Source organism: Chenopodium quinoa, unplaced genomic scaffold, assembly GCF_001683475.1.
Source record: "Chenopodium quinoa cultivar QQ74 unplaced genomic scaffold, ASM168347v1, whole genome shotgun sequence".
Lineage (NCBI taxonomy): Eukaryota > Viridiplantae > Streptophyta > Magnoliopsida > Caryophyllales > Amaranthaceae > Chenopodium > Chenopodium quinoa.
Genome location: NW_018744633.1, coordinates 3782038 through 3800867, shown reverse-complemented (window position 1 = coordinate 3800867; position 18830 = coordinate 3782038). Strand labels below are relative to the sequence as shown.

Below are 18830 nucleotides of genomic sequence, written 5' to 3'. Positions count from 1 at the left end.
GGATACAAAGTAGAAAATGTGAGTATTTCTTGACTCTTTGTATTTTTCAAGAGACAAATATATAAATGTTGGCTTATTCATTTGCCCTTCAATTTCTGTATACATGTATAAATAGTTTTCCTTTGTTATCTATTGGCTAAAATACTTAAGTATTCAACAAAACAGGAAATGGTGACTATTTTGACGAATTATATACAGTACTTCAACTCAGCTTTCATATAAGTAATAAAAGTTTTACATACTCTGTACTCTGTAGCATAATAGGAGTACAAACTAGAAATACATACTAGTAGTAAAAAGGTTAATTGTCACCCCCAAAATAATGAAAGTCACCCTTTTGCGCAAGGATAACCAACGACAGAATTCATTGGAAAGGCCATGAGCTGGGCCCCTTGTAAGCTGGGCTTGAATGGGTGTGTATGAATGGACCATTTATAGTATAGAAGACAGATTGTGTCCAGGACACAGGCCTACAAATGACTAAACATATTCATTCCATGCTTGATTGCCTTGTATTTTTGTAGACCTTTTTTTTAAAAAAAATAATCCCCAGTTAAAGTCTGGATGGTTAGAGTAGTTGGTTAGTTCTTCGATTTTCAGGTGCGAGGCAAGGATTGAATCTCAACAAATATATTTTAGAAGAGATTTCCCTTACCCCCCCTTTTAGGATAGGCCTTCTCCTTACCATAAAAAGGGGCGGGGGGGGGGGGGGGGTTAAAGTCTTGGCAACGATACACTAGTACATACTCCCTTCGTTTTAGTATATTTTTAATTTGTTGGGATGGGAAAATCTATTATAGGCCATGTTTGGTAATTGACTTTTTAATGGCTTTTTTAGGTGGTCAAACAGCCAAAAAATGTATTTGGTAATTGGCTTTTTAGTCAGCGAAAAAGCTGGCTTTTAAACCAAAATGAAAAAGCTGCTTTGAGTAGCTTTTTTTGTTGGCTTTTGGCTTGTTGGCCCACAAATTATCTAATAAACAGCCAACAATCAACAATTAATTTACCAAACACTTTTATAAACAACCAATTTCAAAAGTCATTATAAACAGCCAAACATTCCAGCTGGTCAAACAAGCCAAGTGAACCAGCCAACAGCCATTTGCCAAACAAGGCCTATAATATTGAAAATGGGGATGAATAGGGAAATTTAATATTTTTAGCATTCTTTATGGTAAAAAGTTCTTTTTTTCACCTAAATGTATCTAAATCAAATTTATTGGCTCGATTACGGGCCTGTTCTCTTCCGTTGAAATTCAGTTCAATTCAGTTCAGCTCTTAATTTACGTCTAATGATATTGCTAATGATATAAAGCCAAATTTCATTCTTTTAAGCTCTTATTACAACAACAACAACAATAACAACAACAATAATAATAATAATATTAACAATAATAATAATAATAATAATAATAATAATAATGATAATAACAATAATAATAATAATAATAATAATAATAATCAATAAGTAATAAGTAATAATAAAAATAATCATCAATAAATAATAATAATAATAATAACAATAATAATTGAAATAATAATACTAATAATAATAATCAATAAATAATAATAATAATCATCAATAAATAATAATAATAATAATAATAATAACAATAATAATTGAAATAATAATACTAATAATAATAATCAATAAATAATAATAATAATCATCAATAAATAATAATAATAACAATAATAATAATAATAATAATAATAATAATAATAATAATAACAATAACAATAATAATAATAATAATCAATAAATAATAATAATAATAATCAATAATTAATAATAATAATATTATTATTAATAATAATAATATGTACATTTGTATATACACATATGTATAGTAATAAATAATCAAAGATCACTAATCCGTAGTTAAAAATCACTAATTAATAAATTCAGTTCAGTTCAGTTCAGCTGAGTTCAGTCAATCGTAACATGCCCTACACTTGATCAACCCTAATCTCACCTTATATTACACATTACACTTAATTAGGTATAAGATCTAATCACCTTGAAATCATAATTTTATGATATATAATCACGGGTCAAGTCCTGGGGGAAAGAAAAAAAAAAGTTGGCTCGTTTTGATCCAAAGCTTTAGGCTGGACCCAAGTTCACATTTGTGTCCAAACCCGTAATAGCGGACTTCAGGCCGAGTCAAAATTAATACGGAGTAATTTGAATATAAATTTTATACTGTCCAAAACCCAAAGTTCTAAAAATGGTGTCTAGCCACTCGAATCGAAAATTTATTTGGACCCAAAGTGCTAAAAACACAAGCTGAACCTGAACCGATCCCAAAATTTGTTTGGACCCAAAACCAAAGATTGATGGATTCGATCATAGAGATTCTTATGGAAGAACACCAAAGAGATAACATTGAAAAAATTCCCAAAATACCCCTATCCTATTCCTACCCCAAGTTGCAATTCTCAAATAATAAACCCCCAAATTGTGAATCAATCTCCCTTTCCCCCACTTTATAAATTAGGGTTTTCTCCCACCTCCCGCAATTCCCATCCATCAAACCCCACAAACCCTAGGAGAGAGAAAATCAATTTCCATCACCATGACAGGGAAAGCCAAGCCAAGGAAGCACACCGCCAAAGAACTCGCGGCCAAACTCGACGCTGCAACCACCAATCGCGGCGGCGGTAAAGCCGGCGTCGCCGATCGTACCGGCGCCGTTAAAGGTGGTCATGCTAAAATGGAATGCCCTCTTTGCAAAGTGACCGCCCCAGATGTCAAATCGATGCAAATTCATCATGATGCTAAACACCCTAAAATCCCTTTTGATGAGAATAAGATTAACAATCTTCATGCTTCGACTTCATCAACCGGTCCACCTCCTGGGATTCGTGGGAGTTTGAAGAAGTAGTAATTTTTAATTTTGATCTTTATTTTTAGGGTTGAAGAAAAGAAGAATCTGGTATTTTTCTGGGTTTGAGATCTGGGATTTTATGATGTTTTCTTTGTTTTTTTCGATCGATTTGTGTTTGTTGTTGATGTTTTGGGATGTGGGGTTCTGTGAGATATATATGTTGGGAATGGTGGGTGGAGTCTTGAAGAAGAGGATTATGATGAATTAATGTTTGATTATTAAAAAAATCGATCTTTTTTCTGTTTTAATCCTGCTTTTTTTTATGGTATTTGGAATTGTTAAGTTTCTTATGCTTGGAAAAATTGTTCATATTTACTCAAAGTTTTGATTAAGTTCAATTATACTTGGATTTTTGCTATGATTAATTGGAAAGGAAGTATAGTTTGATGATTTTTTTTTGTAAATAAGCATATAATCATAGCAATTACTGGTAGTTTAATTGATCATACATGATAATATGATGATGATAAACTATGTACTTCGTAATGTAGTGTAATTAGTCAATTATGATAATATATGGAACACTGTAATACAATCTACAAGTGTCATCATGGATGTGGAGTGGAGATTGAAAGAGGAGAATATTAACTTTTGCTTTCAACTTATCTTTTGAGTTATTGGGGAATTTTAATGACAAGCATTTGCTGAAATTGTTTTTGTTGAGAATAACCTTGTTTTAATTATTATTATTATTATTATTATTATTATTATTAAAAAAACCTACAAATTCAATCAATCAAATTATTATTATTATTACTTATTATTATTATTATTATTATTATTATTATTATTATTACTTATTATTATTATTATTATTATTATTATTATTATTATTATTATTATTATTATTATTTCGACTATTGCTTGATTGATAAGCATCTTGATTCTGGAAAGTGGCAAAACATACTCTTACGGATTTAGGGGTGTTAGACTCGACTTAAAAGCTTTATACTTGTGCTCAACTCGTGCTCGTTAACATTTTCGGCCAATGAAACCTATTCGACTTGTGCTCGTAAAAGGTTTGAGTCGAGTATCTCACAATCTACTTGTTATAGTTTTGGCCCTTCTAAACGTGCTTGTTAACATCTCGAGTCAAAGTTGAATTCGAGTTGAGCCAACTCTACCCCTACATACGTTAATTTCTTTGTCATAAGTAAGCTGAAAAACATTTGGCATAAAGAAGAGCTTTAAAATGAAAAATACTGCATTGTTGATCTTAACATTGCTTCACCATTAATCAAGCTGTAAAAAACTAAAAAGGCATATTAAAAAAGGTCTATTCAGATTATTTTAATACAAAACAAAGATTAGCAGATGTCGAAGAGGATGCAAAAACAGCAAGCTTCATCCAAAAACTAAATTAAAGCCCCACCAATCCACCATTGAAACAGAGGATTGACCTTCATATTTTGGTAATTTTAATTGAATAATACGGATTACAACTGTACAAGTTTACAACAATTAGTTGTTGCTTCAGGGCTCTGATCGCCACTTTGGTTAATTCAGGTTGAACCATTCCAAGTGTGGTACGAGTTTATGTATGACTTATGGTATATAATTTTAACGGCTAATATATAGTTATATCGATAGCAAAAATTAAGAATTGGTATAGTGGTCAGAGGCCCTTCTTGCAATTTGAATCTTTTACCTCTCGTTTAAAACTAATCACTATATACTAATATTAAGAAAGCGCATACTATAAGGTTGACACATTTGACTTGATAATGTAGTTGAAGACTACGAAAAGTATTATTTTGACAATTCCTCAAAGCGCATAGTGTATAAGGTTGACATATTGACTCAATACTACCAAAAATACAAGTATAATTTTGACAATCCTGTGGAGGCGCCTAGTCCACATACTGAGTTGCTCCCTTGCTATATAAATCCGCTCAAAATACACCAACACCAATTACACCATGATTGAAAAACCCAAGCCAGAGAAGATTGTCACTAAAGAAATCGACGCCACAACCGTCAACAGCAGTGATGAAAAAGCCAGCACCATTGATCATACTGGTGTTGAAAAAGGCTCTCATACAAAGATGGAATGCCCTCTGAGTAATGTCAAAGCCCCAGATATGAAATCGATGCGAATTCATCATGATGATACACACCCAAAAACCCCTTTTGATGAAACTAAAACCAAGAATCATCATGTTTCAACTTCATCATCGGATTGTTTGCTTTTGCTTGTAACATGTATTTGTGAGCTACTTGGAGCATGTTGCCTATGTGGGGAATGTTGTTGACAAGCATTTGTTCAAATTTACATTATGTATTTGCTCGCTGTTTTGCTTGTAACATGTATTTGTGAGCTTTTGTGAGCTGTTTTGAATCTCACTTCGACATTATGTTTTAGTCGAGTCAGCTTTGTCAGGTCTACAAAGAGTATGTTGAGGAAAAGATGGCAGAGGAAGAAGCTTAAAAATAAAACGTATTGTTTGATCTTACATAGTGTCACCACCTTTACCTGTTAATTCCCAATTGTATAAAAGACTTATTTACAAGACTTAACTGGAGAAGAAGCAATACTCAATCCCAATTCATAGTTCTTACATAACAAGGATTTGCAATATCGATGTAGTTTTTTTTTTTTTTTTTTTTTTTTTGGAAGATATCGCTGTAGTATCTAACAATATAGTAGATACTACTCCATAGATCACATTATATGGCTTCTTAATGACAGGGATCGAGCCATCGGGCCTTAACCAAGCTTCGACTAACAACTAAATAGAAGCCCCACATGTATGGTTGACTGATGCACCCGTTTCAGGGCTCTGGTATTATCTCTGAAGAGTGTTCTGTTGCTTGGTAACTATAGATGGAAAGGAAACATAGAAAGGCAACAAGAAGGTGAGAATAGAATGTCTTTTTTTAAAAATAAAAAAAAAAAAAAAAAAAGCTTCAAATGCAGTGGGAGATAGGATGTAGGAATCACATTTATATGTCTCAATCAAAATTGAACGTGAAGACTGTTGCTTTATCAGCTCCTTCATTCCAAAATACGTCTTCATTTTAAGATGGCAGCTCCAAAATTTTCCAATTGAGTTATCTAATACTGAAGGCGGTCTTCCCATCAAGATGACAACTCCGAAAATTTTCAATCTAAAACTGAAGGCGGGAAATAGGGATGTTCAGCTCCAAAATCCGTTTTCCCATCAAGATGGCAGCTCCGAAAATATCTCAATTTAGTATCTTGAAGGCAGGATATATGAATATTGAGCTCCAAAATCCGTTTTCCATCGAGATGGCAGCTCTGGAAATTTTCCAATTGAGTAACTAAACTTGAAGGCAGGAAATAGGAATATTTAGTTTCAAAATCCGTTTTCCCATTAAGATGACAGCTCTGAAAATTTTCTAATTGAGTATCTAAAACTGAAGGCGGGAAATAGGAATATTCAGCTCCAAAATCCGTTTTCCCATCAAAATGGCAGCTCTGGAAATTTTCCAATTGAGTATCTAAAACAAAAGGCGGAAAATAGGAATGTTCAGCCATCCATACAGATGAGAAGAAAATGATCAATCCAGCATCTTTACTCCTGCGAATAAAAGTGAAAATGGGTGAGACAAGAACTTAGAACACATCAAATAACAAAAAAAAAAGGGAATACTTAAAGCCATAAAAAAAAAATGACAGACCTTATTTGCTGACCAAAATGCAGAAGCCTAGAAAAATAGTCAAGACCCGAAATTTCCCAAGACATGGTTGTATGTCGAAGATGAAGCATTTGTATGGTCAAAGCTATTCATGTCTGTATCGAATGAGTCATCCTTCTGTTCCTGCTTAGGCCTTAAGAATTTGACATCACTCTCATCAAGTTTATGTCCTGCATATAAAGATGGAACTGTTGGATGGGATCTATCAGGATTGCAACAGCTGGTAATCGAGCAGGGAAACCCTAATGGAGGTGGGAAGGAAAGTTCAGGGATGGCAGGTACCATGTTATTGGCATAAGCTGGATGGTTTGTACTCAAACCAAAAGGACCATATGGAGTGGTCTTTGGCAAGCCAGGGAATTTGATCGGGTAATATGCAGGGGAAGATCTGAAGATGTCATTATTGCAACCAATATTCGTATCAAAATGAAGGGGAAGATCTGGGGTGTGAGGTTCAGGCTTAGGGAGATGAGAACTTCTTGGTAATGCTAGGGATGGCTGGGTACTAGTTGCAGCTGCAGTCAAACTTCCACTGCCTGAATTTGCATGAGCACTGTTTCTAGCAGCTGGCACCTCATGGTTGTGCTTACCTTCGTACGTCACTAGGATAAACCTCAGACTCTGAGAGGACCTCTCCACATGTTTCCTGACAGTGCATCCAGGAGTTGTACATTTGTAGTAGCTCCTACTCACCAACACAATATTTTCAGTGCATAACATATTCAGTTCTAGGTACATTGCATGTATTCGCCTCAACAAACTCCATAGAAAAAATCGGTGGCAGCAGGAGATGAGAGCAGAGAGAGGGAGGGAAAAAGGATCTAGAGGTACCTTGGGTTTGGATTTCCCTTGACAACCTTTTGCCCATACTTGCGCCAGCGATAACCATCTTCAAGTATATCTACATCAGTCTCTATCTCGAAAACAACTCTTGGTTCACGGACAGCTCTAGAACCTAAAGTTGTCTCGGCAAAATAGCCATCTTTCTTCCTGACAGTATACAAAGCAAAATTTACAAGAGTATGTGATATTATATGGAGTTAAGAGAGAAAGCCAAAATGATCAATATTGTACCTTCTTTTCAAGTCAGATCCATTTTCACCTTCGTGCTCATTCAAAAAGCACCCTTGTGCAGTAGCATCTTCTTCATCATCCTCATGACTAACAAGCGTTGATGAAAATTCTGGTGTTCCTGCTGATCCCGGCACACCCATTTGTTTCCCTTGAGTGGTTAAAAGTGGATCAGAAACTTCAGTCAAAGCAGATGTCGGTGATGTCTCCAAGCCATCAATCCTCCAATCTGACCCGGTAACATCTTTACATCCAGATTGTATACTTCTCCAGACTGGGCCATTGTTAACTTTCATACACAAACCACTGCCATCACCTACATCTGATGTCTCATTGAATGGTAATGCGCCTGATGTTGACTTCCGAGAAGGTTGAGGTTTTGGATGGTTATGTGCATTCTTATAAATGATCTCTGTAATCTGGCCATCATGAGAGCGTTCAACCTTCTTTTTCACTAGACAATTTGGATAGGTACACTTATAGTAGCTCCTAGGATATTCACTCCCCTTGACCTGTTTCTGTCCATATTTTCTCCAATTGTAACCATCTTCTGCTGTTCTTGCAATTCCAGTGTGAGAATATATTCCATTTTGGTTCCCATCCAAAGCAGAATCATCTCCCATGGAAGACCCATTTTCTTGCAGCATCTGAAAGCAGGATACAATGTTTGAGTCACATGACTGAAAATAGACAAGATTTAAGGTCATTAAAAAAAAAAACATTTCAGGCCAGGGGTGAGCCAGCAGGCACAGCATCATGAATACATGATTGATTTTTCCAACTTTTTTACACAATCGCTCAGAAAATGGAAAGTCCAGTGAGGATTGTTTAGAATTTAGAGATTGACAGCTACCAAATCTTGAGTCAAGCAGGTGAAACAGGTGTAGCATTAAGGAACAAATCAGTCAAGTTTGTAACTCTCGATAAACATAAAGTTACCAACTTACCACTAGTACCAAAAGATCAAACTAGTATCATTTGCCATTACATATAAAGAAGCTCCTCCCAGTGGTAGGGCGATGGGAGCAGATCTAAGCAGCTTTACCTCTCCGATAAAGGAGAAAAAAATATCCAATTTGATCCTTACTAAGGTACAAAAGGCCGCACTATTATGAATTAATGTAACATATCCCAGTATAATTACATAAATCAATAGAAGAACAATGCTCCATAAGAAAGTAAAATATTATTACCAATCAAGTATAATTCAGTCAGGTTTCTATAAAACCCTTCAAGAAAGCATTTTGGTGAATATACACTGAGAATCACATAATCATACAAAATGTGATGTTTCATAGAATATTTGCATTTGAAATCATGTTTAGCTAGCACCTAACGCTATATTTCCATACTATTACTGCAGCGTAGTGATGAATGAATTAACATTCAGATGTTTCTACTCTGCCACCCTGTACCCCTCGGCCCCTCTCTATCCCTCTCTCGAGATAAAAGAAAGAAGATCAGTGGAAGTAGACAAATGTTTAGCTGATTAGGGAGCTCATACGACAGAGTAACATTAAGAAATCCACTAGTTAGACATAGCAAAAGAAAGACTAGAAACTATGGTGCTGATTGAGCCCAATAAACATTGCAAGAATACCTGATTATTAACATCATGAAAATCTGACAAAGAAGTAGTTTCAGTATGAGGCTTAAACAAGGCAGAAGAGCTACCATCACTACCCTTGTCTGCATCCGCAGATGATGCTGAAATCAACATTTGACTATCTCCATCAAGAGGGCGTGAAGCTAAACTTCCTGTTGTTGGTGATAACTACAGGATCAAAGAGATAGGAACTGGCGTCATTACTTGAGCATATTAATATTGTTGATTATATACGTAAAACAAAAAAGCGTAAAGTCATAATAAATCTCACTCTTTTCTTTTCTTTTTTCTCATTAAGAATTGCTTTTAGCAGTTGTTACTTCTATGCACATCAAGTTCTAATATTGTACACCCTTTGCAATTCTGTCAAACAAATAATTTGCTATCTTAAATTATACCTCTTACATTTTCATCACTTGGTTTTAAGCCACCTCAAAGTACTTAATCAGCATCACATCGAATGATATGGTCAAAACTTACAAGTAACACTTCCCCTATATCTTTCCCTGGCATCAGACAATGTAGTTCTGTCTCATCAATATGCAAGAATATTAAAACTATATGCCAGTAGTATATATCAGACAATGTAGTTCTGTCACACCAGTATATCTCAGCACTTCCATATATGCAAGCACATAATCCTTCTGAATAGAAGTCTTCCTCACTCTACGAACCAAATGTTAACAAACATCACATTCAACATGCTGTTCTGTCGTGCCATTTTATCTAAGCACTTCCATATATGCAAGTACATGAATCATTCTGAATAAAAGTCTTCCTCACACAACAAACCAAATCTTAACAAACATAACATTCAACATTATGTTCTGTCGCACCATTATATCTAAGCACTTCCATATATGCAAGTACATGAATCATTCTCTAACTACAAACCAAATCTTAACAAACATCACATTCAACATGCAGTTCTTTCGCGCCATTATATCTAAGCACTTCCATATATGCAAGTACATGAATCATTCTGAATAATAGTCTTCCGCACACTACAAACCAATTCTTAACAAACATCACATTCAATCAATCAACCAACAGTACAGCAACGACAACATCATCCATATACTTGAAGGTAAATAGCCAAGAGAAAACACCTGTGAATTTGGCAGCAACATTGGAGACTCAAGCAATGTCCTCGGACTAATATTGGTTGACACTGTAACATAAGGCGAGCAAGATTCACTCGAATGAGGCAACAAGCTAATAGTCCTAACCTGAGGGGAACAAAGCTTGGAAGCATTAAAACCACGCTTATTCGCCCTCCTCTCAGCTATGCTCACACCAGTCTTAATCACACTAGAATTATCATCAACCCCCATCAAGGAATTCGATCCATTGTCGAATCTCAACGAGTTTTCGACTGATGTCTCAGCACCATCATCACACCCAAAACTACCCTCCCCACTATTAAAAAACTCATCAATTGATTTGCATCCACATTTCTCAGGTCCAAAACCCGAGAATATACCCTTAGAACTCATCATTATATCCCTCCATTCCTCTAATTCTTCTTCACTATTTTCCATTAATAACATATTAAGTTTCCAGTATCAATAAGTTCAAATTTCCTGCTCCCAAACCAATCCATTTCAACTCCCTTGCTCAAAGATTGTCATTTCCTGTTCCCAGATTACCAACAAAAAATTTTAAAAAATAATTAATAAATTAATTATGCTTATTATAGATTTACAGTCAATTAATTACTTTTTGGAGATGAATAATCAGAAAATTGCAGCCATTTTCCTTCAATATTATTCTCCAGAACCCTGAATTTCATTCGTACTTCGAATTACAAAATATAAACTGAAATTATTCGAAAAACCCTATAAATCTTACTGAATTATACCTCACTGAAGCTCGAAATCTGCAATTTTCCACCAAAATTCTTCCTCGAATTTCGTGAAAGATTGGAGATTTGAGTTCATCAACAGTGATTTCAAAAATTAAAACTTTCATCCAACAATTACAGAAAATATATCACCAGTAATTTTTTTTTTTTTGGTACTCTAATTTTTGAAAATGAAGACAATTAAACGAAGTAATTGACCAATTAATCAAGTTTTTCGCGTATCGAAATTGATTTTCCGAGTTTCATAGACCATATATATATAAGGAAATTTTGAGGGTTTTAGATTTTTGTTTTTTTTTTAAAAAAAAAATTCAGTTTAATTTAATCGGAAATTATGCTAAAAAGCTTTTTAATTTTTATTTTTAAAAATTTGATGGCGGATTTTTATCGGAAAATTTGTCACGATTTATCATCATCTGTGTGAAGCTATGCTAATCAGTAATCACACGTGCAAATGTGCAATATCCTACTTTTTTTTTTTAAAGTAAAACGTGCAATATTCTACTGATATGTTGTAATTTTATTTCCTCAAATTAATAACGGTTGTTAAAATATTAATTTGTTAAATTAAATAAATATAGTACTGTATATTATTTTCACCAAAAAAATAGTTGTATTTAAATCTAAGATAAAAAGATTACCTTACATTGTAGATATTAGTTTCTAATTTTAGCATTAATCATGATATGAGTTGTTACAAATGTTTATCACAAGCTCTAATTTTTAGCGAATAAGATAACGGCTTCGATTATTATCAATAATTAGTTAATTATACATCATGCTTACCGTGTTTTATAATCACTTTTATTTTAGTTGATTATGAAGTACAAGAACATAATTTGTTTTAAAAAAAAAATACAATTACGTAATAATCATAATAAAATTTGAGAGTTAAGGTGGTGGTTTACCATATTAGCGTTGCTTGTATAATCGTTAATTACTATGATTAAGAAAAACATTTATATGAATTATGATGTATGTCTAAGCTACCAAAATATATACTCCGCTGTTTCAGAACAATTTAGTTATGTTTGTAGAGTCGTTAATTACAATAATCAAGATAAATTTTTATTTGAATTATGACGTATGTATGACTCATCAAAGATACTTCCAAAACATTTTAGCTATACGGCTATACCTGTAGAGTCGATAATTACTATAAATAAATAATCAAGGTGAAATTTAATATGAATTATAATTTTTGTCCAACTTGCCAAACGATACTTCCAAAACATTTGGCAATTGCATTTAAAGGACAAATTTTACAAAAAAAGGTGTAGATTCCCCTTAGCATCGGATAAGCAAATTTGTTACCTTTGGTCCGTTGATTACTAACTAACTCTGTACTCTTGTTGTACGCCTTGTACCCTCCTTTTTATTAGGTTGCCTAATGTCTTGTGTTCTAGCCTTCTAGGTACCAACTAATCACAACTACATATTTGTCGAATATAATCATTACTATCCACAAAAAAAAAAAAAAAAAAAAAAAAAAAAAAAAAAAAAAAAAAATCTTTCATAGAAACATAATAGCATTACTCATGAGGTAGGTTAATGATCATTGATAGTTTTGACCCGACCTGTCTAAAAAAAGTTCGGAACTAAATATGTTTGGACAGCTCAGTAAACATGTTAAAAAAGCCCGTTTTAATTGGAAAAGTTCGACCCAAATTAACGAGTTTTTGACATGACTTTTTGTACCAAGACCTAAATCAGCCCAACCCACTATTTGATTAATTATACTTGAACCATTATCACAATAGAATTTTCAAAAAAAAAAAAAAAATATCATTTGACTTGCTTCAGGCAGAAAAACCATCCACCATTGGCACCATACATATAATCAATTCTAGGGAGTACACCCTACATTGTCCAACAAATATAATACAAAAACTAGCCACAAGGAAGCTAAATCATTAGCAAAACATGCATCTTTCTAACCTTCTATGCACACCGATTCTGAGTCACCAACATCTTCTTCGATGGTAGGCTCAAAATCGTCTTTGTTTACAGTATAACTCGAGGCAGAAGTCGAACCAACATTGTCCGTAAAAGCACTCCTACTCAAAAGAGCGGACTTCCTTTTCCTTCTATATTGCTGCCATTTTCTAAGTGTTTCCGAGAACTCCCTTCCTTCCCTTCCTCTTGCTCTTGGTTTCTCTTCTCTTTCGAGAAGAACCCCTGGTTCTCTTCTTTCTATACGATCAATCCCTCTTGATATCGGGAAAGCCAATAGGTCTCTGAAGAACCAAAGGAGCAGCATAAGCATCACGGCGTAGACATACATTGAAGTCCACACATAGAAAGTCCATTTCCAATTGTGAACAAACTCTTTCACTCTAGGCAACTTGGAGTGCATTACGATCTCAGCTTCATACAATTGAGGTAGATATGGAGTCCCAGCTCGAGGTATGAGCGTAATCTTGACAGCTTCCGTTCTCAAATGATTGTCCTCCTTGTACTGGAGCATATGCACCTTGATCGTTTGAGTCTCGTGTGAGATTCCAAGCAATATAGGGACACCCAATATGAAGGTACGCATTAGTCTAATAGGATAGCTATGGAATTGTAGCATTGATGGTTGGCTTGACTGCGCTATAAGTTTCCCGTTGGTTGCCACAACTTCAGCCATTATCTGTTGACAAAGAAGTGATTGACCAGAACAATAACGACTATTAGACAATGGATTAAATGATTAATACACCCAGTAGCTAGATCAAAAATCGAATTAAACCCACACATAAATCTGGGCGAATCAAATGACCGAGGCTCAAACTATGATGCTATACTCCAATCACTAACTAGCACAATGTAATATCATCTCGAATCTTGGTATATTCTTCTTGTTTCAACAATTTAATTAAGAGGGGTGCAATTTTCTAACCAAACCAAAACAATCAATTAAGTGCTACAAATAACCAACATGTTAATTTTACATTTCTAGCCTAATCTTTTCCATTTTAGAATTCAAAATCAATAGTGATATGGGCAAGATTCAATTCTATTACGAGTATTAGATTTAAGATACTACTCCCTCCATCCCTAATTGATTACTCTACTTGCCTTTTTTAAGTGTCCCCATTGTTTTGCTCCATTTGCCCTTTTTTAAGTGTCCGGTGTCCCCGTAATATTGCTCCATACTACTTTTAGCATATTTTTCCAATTGTACCACCCTTGAAAATTTACCAACTTACACTTTACCAACTAAATCAACTGACTCCATATTTCTATAACTACAAATGGTACAATACAATTATGAATATTTCAAACCCGTATAATTTAGTTCGACTTTACTAACTAAACTAGCTAATACGAAGTACATTATTTCCAATAAATAAATCACCAACAAAATTTACCTGAAAATTACCAATCTCACGGTTATAATCAGACTCCGGAACCGAAAACACAACCGAAACATGAAACGTATGACCAACCGGAACACCACGACCACGACCGCTACCGCCACCATATTTACTCATTCCATAACCACCGAACAAAAACACCGCTGAAGGATTAACATCAGTGTAATCAAAATACAACTTCTCTCTAACAACCACGGGTTTCTCCACCAAAAAATTAACCATCACAACCCCAATAACCACCGCAACCGCCATTAACAAAGTCAACACCGTCGCTGCGTACAGCGCACCAAGCAGCCCATACCCCAGTTTCTGAAACAGGTGCTGAGATTGATGAGTATGAGTATGATTTTGAGTTTGCGCACGAGTCGAACCCATGTCGAGGGGATCGGTATAGTTAGCATGGGGTGGTTTGAAGAAGGTGGGTGAGGAGAGAGAAAATGAAGGGTAATGGAAGGTGGTGAGGATGGAGTAGAGGGTAGTAGCGATTAAGTCAACTTGGGTTTCGACTAGTTTTGGAAACCAATTTGTTACTTCTATTATTCTTCCTAATCCTCCTTTTTCTTCTTCTTCTTTCATTGCCATTTTTGGTGCAGAATTTGAGCTGAATTACAGAGGAGAGAGAAAGAGAGGAAAAGATAGAGAGTGATAATTGAGGAAGAAGGAGGTGGAGAAGAGCGGTGGTAAGAGGAGTGAAACAGTGAATCATTGACGTGTGTCTTTTTTTACACATGGAGGGATGGACGTTAGGAATTAGGTGTTCCTTCCCACATTTCCAACTTTCCAAGTCTACTACTACTATGTAACTCATGGTTAATTTTGCCCACTTTATTTATATGGGTTTTTCAATTGTATTGTTGTGTCGTGTTAAAAATTGTCAACTCTAATCATAGAGCAAGGTGTCAATTTGGATACCCGCATCGGGTTTAGTGAAGTCATAAGCTCGTATTATCATTATTTACCATTACCAAGCTTGTTTGATGTAGTTAATCGGGAATTCACCTTGTATTATCAGGGTTATTTTTTTAACTGGTGCTCTTTGTTATTAAGTTCTTCAGATCCTAGTGCTCTTAAGACTCTCGGTAGCTTAAGATATTCAAACTCTTCAAAATGTCATAATTCATAAGAAATAATCAGCATGGAATCAATGTTCTCTTGTTATAAACCAATTATCATACCAGAATAATAATCTCTGAAACAAGGTGTTGGACACAGGAGGGCAATTAAAAATACAACACTATCTTTACTACTATGTATACTACCACGATAACCAATTATATCAGTGGTAACACTAAAGCTAAAGTTATGTACATATACAAATTACAATGCTAAAAAGCTGCATACAACTATGCAACACAATCTTTGTCAACGCACATAAGAGACATGGATGACAGATCATTGTAAACTGACTGTTAGCTCTTTTCTAAGAACTCGATTCAAAGTTTAAAAGCAGTCAATTCACCCAGCAATTAGTTTGATATCCAAGGTCCAAAATCTCAAATCCTAGTAAACTTGCACTACCTATTCATTTGATAAACTTCTGAAGCAATCCCTTGTACGAGTCACTCAAGTTATCAGAAGACAATAGGTCAATAAATAATGTGAAAGTGTCTGCATCAGCTTCAAACCCCTTGCTTACCATTAGATCACAATAGTACAAAGCCTTTGTGAAGTCATTACTGAGAATATATCCTCTGATAATTGTATTATAGGTAGTATCATTGGGAAAACAACCATCTTTCTCCATTTTCCTCAATAATTGAGTAGCTTCATTCATGAGCCCATTCTTAGAGAAACCTTTTACCAATATATTGTATGTTCTAAAACTAGGCTGCAAACCCTTTATCACAAGATTAGAGAAAACTTTTGCTGCATCTTCAAGCTGCCCGGCCTCACACAAGCTGTCTATAAGGATACTGTAAGCGACAATGTCAGGCTTAATACCTTTATCCTCCATATCTTCAAGTAATGCCACTGCCTCATCAAGTTGTGCACTTTTGCACAGGCAATCAAGAAATGAACTATATGTGAAAACATCAGGAGTAACTCCATGAGCTTGCATATCAGTGAACAACTTCCAAGCAAGTGTAAGTCTATTGGCTTTACACAAGCCATCGATAAGAGTGCTATAGGTTACAACATTTGGTGATAGCCCTTTCTGAAACATATTTTCTAATACTGTAAAAGCTTTGTCAATGTTTTTGAGTTTGACATATCCATTGATCATAGTACTAAAACTTACTTGATTAGGCTCACAACCATTTTGGGCCATGGTATGAAGTAGCTTTTTTGCATCTCTCATCTGACCACGCAAACAATAACCATCAAGTAAAGCATTGTAAGTAATGATGTCAGGAGCTACACCTTTGTCAGTCATGTGTCTTAAAATCGCTTCCGCTTCCGCTTCCACAACATTACCATCTTTACAAAACATGTCAACCAGCGTGTTGTAGGTCACAACATTAGGTGCTATATTGCTCTCTAACATCTCAGTCAACACACCCTTAACTTCTACCCCTGCATCCAGAATTGTAGAGGCCTCGAATCAAAGTATTATAAGTGACAACATTGGGTTGAATGCCCTCGGCTTTCATAGCTTGCTGTAATAACCTGTCCTTACAAAGACTATCAATAATAGTGCTATATATAACAAGACCAGGTTTATAATGAGCAGCAGAACGCATTTTGTTAAGCAAAGTGAGAGCACTGGCATTGTCACCAATTCTACAAAGGCCTTTGAAAATAGCAATATCGGGTTGGAAGCCAAGCTTAACAATCTTATTCAACAATTGAGCAGCTTGAGGGAGCTTATCATTAATGATATAACCATTGATTAAGGTGTTAAAGGTATAATCATTTGGGGGATACCCAAGTTTAAGGGATTTAGCCATTAGAGAGAAACCAGAATCGACACGACCTAAATGACAGTAACAATTAGCAAGAATACCAAACGAATGCCTATCGGATCTAATACCCAGTAATTCAAGCTGCCTGGAAAGAGAAATAATGGTGGAATGAGGATGAAGGCGTTTCAATTTGGAAATGGCAGTGAATAGTTGGTTGAAAACGATAACACAAGGAAGAGGACGCAAAGAGGTCAATTGATTGAAGAGGGAAAGGGGTAATTTGAGATTAAAAAACCCTAATTTGCATTGTTCTCTAACATAATCGATAAACAGAAGACGGTCATCAATTGCAAGAATCATTTTACTGGAAAAAAAAAAAAAAAAGGGAATTGAAAAGGAAAGAGAGATGAAATTAGGGGAAAAGGTTGGAAATGAGAGGTACCTCCATTAAAACGCAGAGCTTTAATCATCTTCTTCATCTTTTCTTCTTCAATGAATCAGAGTGAGGGTGTTGCTGCAATTTCTGTAATTTCCAAAACAAGAAAGACGGAAATTGAAGGGTGGCAGCTGAAATTAGTTGATAGACCCTGAGTTCCGACTGATGTCAAGTGGACAATCCTCCTACTCAATACTCATTGATCAGCGGTTCAACTCCCACTAGTGACATTGTGAATTCGTGATCCGGTACTCTTCCCACCTCATTCTCAAAGGGGGCGTTTGGTATGTGAGAATTGGGGTTGGGATTTGGGAATGGGACTTTTAATCTCACTTGTAATAAAATCTCACTTAGGATTAAAATGTAGGAAGGGGATTGGGAATATATACCCTCTATTCCCTCAAAATAATACCAAGGGGGGCCGGTATTATGAGATGGGCATTGGGAGGGGTGGTAAAATGACTATCTTGCCATTAATGAAAAGAAAAAAGGAAAGGTTTTGGCAAAGACATTTTTGTAATATTGTTAATTAGGGTCTGTTCTCATACGCTGAACTGAACTGAAAATAAAATGAACTTATTAATTAGTGATTTTTAACTACGGATTAGTGATCTTTGATTATTTATTATTATACATATGTGTATATACAAATATACATATTAAGAAAAATATACTATATAATTATAATATTTATGGAAAATATATTAAAAACATGAAACCCCAAAACATTTTAAAAACATATACTATTTAATTAAAAAATAAAATATTATTATGACAAAAGAACACAAAACACTTTGTAAAAAATTAACACATTAAAAAAAAGGTAAAAGCTGGAACGAAATTATTATTATTATTATTATTATTATTATTATTATTATTATTATCATTGTTGCAATAAGAGCTTAAAAGAATGAAATTTGGCTGTATATCATTAGCAATATCATTAGATATAAACTGAATTGAACTGAACTGAAAATAAATTGAACTGAACTGAAATTCAACGTATGAGAACAGACCCTTAATCCCTACATATTCCCACTCAACAACCAAACAAAAACGTGAGCTTATTTTCATGAATTCCCATGAACTTATTCCCAATC

The 18830-nt window shown here is 34.7% G+C and overlaps 3 protein-coding genes and 1 pseudogene across 4 annotated transcripts; 1 reads left to right on the top strand and 3 right to left on the bottom strand.

Moving 5' to 3' along the window:
• The first annotated feature begins 2466 nt into the window (after positions 1–2466).
• LOC110701094 lies at positions 2467–3181 on the top strand. The gene has a single exon (XM_021878686.1). The coding sequence runs from the start codon at positions 2580–2582 to the stop codon at positions 2886–2888; it is 309 nt and encodes a 102-aa protein (XP_021734378.1). The 5' UTR covers positions 2467–2579; the 3' UTR covers positions 2889–3181.
• A 2249-nt stretch (positions 3182–5430) lies between these two features.
• LOC110701089 (probable WRKY transcription factor 34) lies at positions 5431–11309 on the bottom strand. 2 transcript variants are annotated; one of them, XM_021878681.1, is made up of 7 exons: positions 11090–11309; positions 10338–10862; positions 9223–9396; positions 7626–8269; positions 7383–7541; positions 6534–7236; positions 5431–6433 (listed from the first exon to the last, which is right to left on the bottom strand). In XM_021878681.1, the coding sequence occupies exons 2-6, from the start codon at positions 10776–10778 to the stop codon at positions 6573–6575; spliced, it is 2082 nt and encodes a 693-aa protein (XP_021734373.1). In that variant the 5' UTR covers positions 10779–10862; positions 11090–11309; the 3' UTR covers positions 5431–6433; positions 6534–6572. The 2 variants fall into 2 exon arrangements, with proteins under 2 accessions (XP_021734373.1, XP_021734374.1); XM_021878682.1 differs by having other exon boundaries at positions 10338–11309.
• An 879-nt stretch (positions 11310–12188) lies between these two features.
• LOC110701092 (seipin-1-like) lies at positions 12189–15423 on the bottom strand. The gene is made up of 2 exons (XM_021878683.1): positions 14446–15423; positions 12189–13724 (listed from the first exon to the last, which is right to left on the bottom strand). The coding sequence occupies exons 1-2, from the start codon at positions 15031–15033 to the stop codon at positions 13026–13028; spliced, it is 1287 nt and encodes a 428-aa protein (XP_021734375.1). The 5' UTR covers positions 15034–15423; the 3' UTR covers positions 12189–13025.
• Positions 15424–15587: 164 nt separating this feature from the next.
• Positions 15588–18216, bottom strand: LOC110701091 (annotated as a pseudogene).
• Between the last annotated feature and the right edge of the window lie 614 nt (positions 18217–18830).

What these genes read in the sequence shown, in the direction of transcription:
- LOC110701094 (XM_021878686.1), top strand. Translation starts at nt 2,580, where the DNA reads ATGACAGGGAAAGCCAAGCCAAGGAAGCACACCGCCAAAGAACTCGCG.
- LOC110701089 (XM_021878682.1), bottom strand. Translation starts at nt 10,778, where the DNA reads ATGTTATTAATGGAAAATAGTGAAGAAGAATTAGAGGAATGGAGGGAT. An exon ending in TGTTGCTGCCAAATTCACAG is followed by an intron (nt 9,397 to 10,337) that starts GTGTTTTCTCTT and finishes TTGATCCTGTAG; the next exon opens with TTATCACCAACAACAGGAAG. An exon ending in AAGGGAAATCCAAACCCAAG is followed by an intron (nt 7,237 to 7,382) that starts GTACCTCTAGAT and finishes GTTGGTGAGTAG; the next exon opens with GAGCTACTACAAATGTACAA.
- LOC110701092 (XM_021878683.1), bottom strand. Translation starts at nt 15,033, where the DNA reads ATGGCAATGAAAGAAGAAGAAGAAAAAGGAGGATTAGGAAGAATAATA. An exon ending in GTGAGATTGGTAATTTTCAG is followed by an intron (nt 13,725 to 14,445) that starts GTAAATTTTGTT and finishes CTTTGTCAACAG; the next exon opens with ATAATGGCTGAAGTTGTGGC.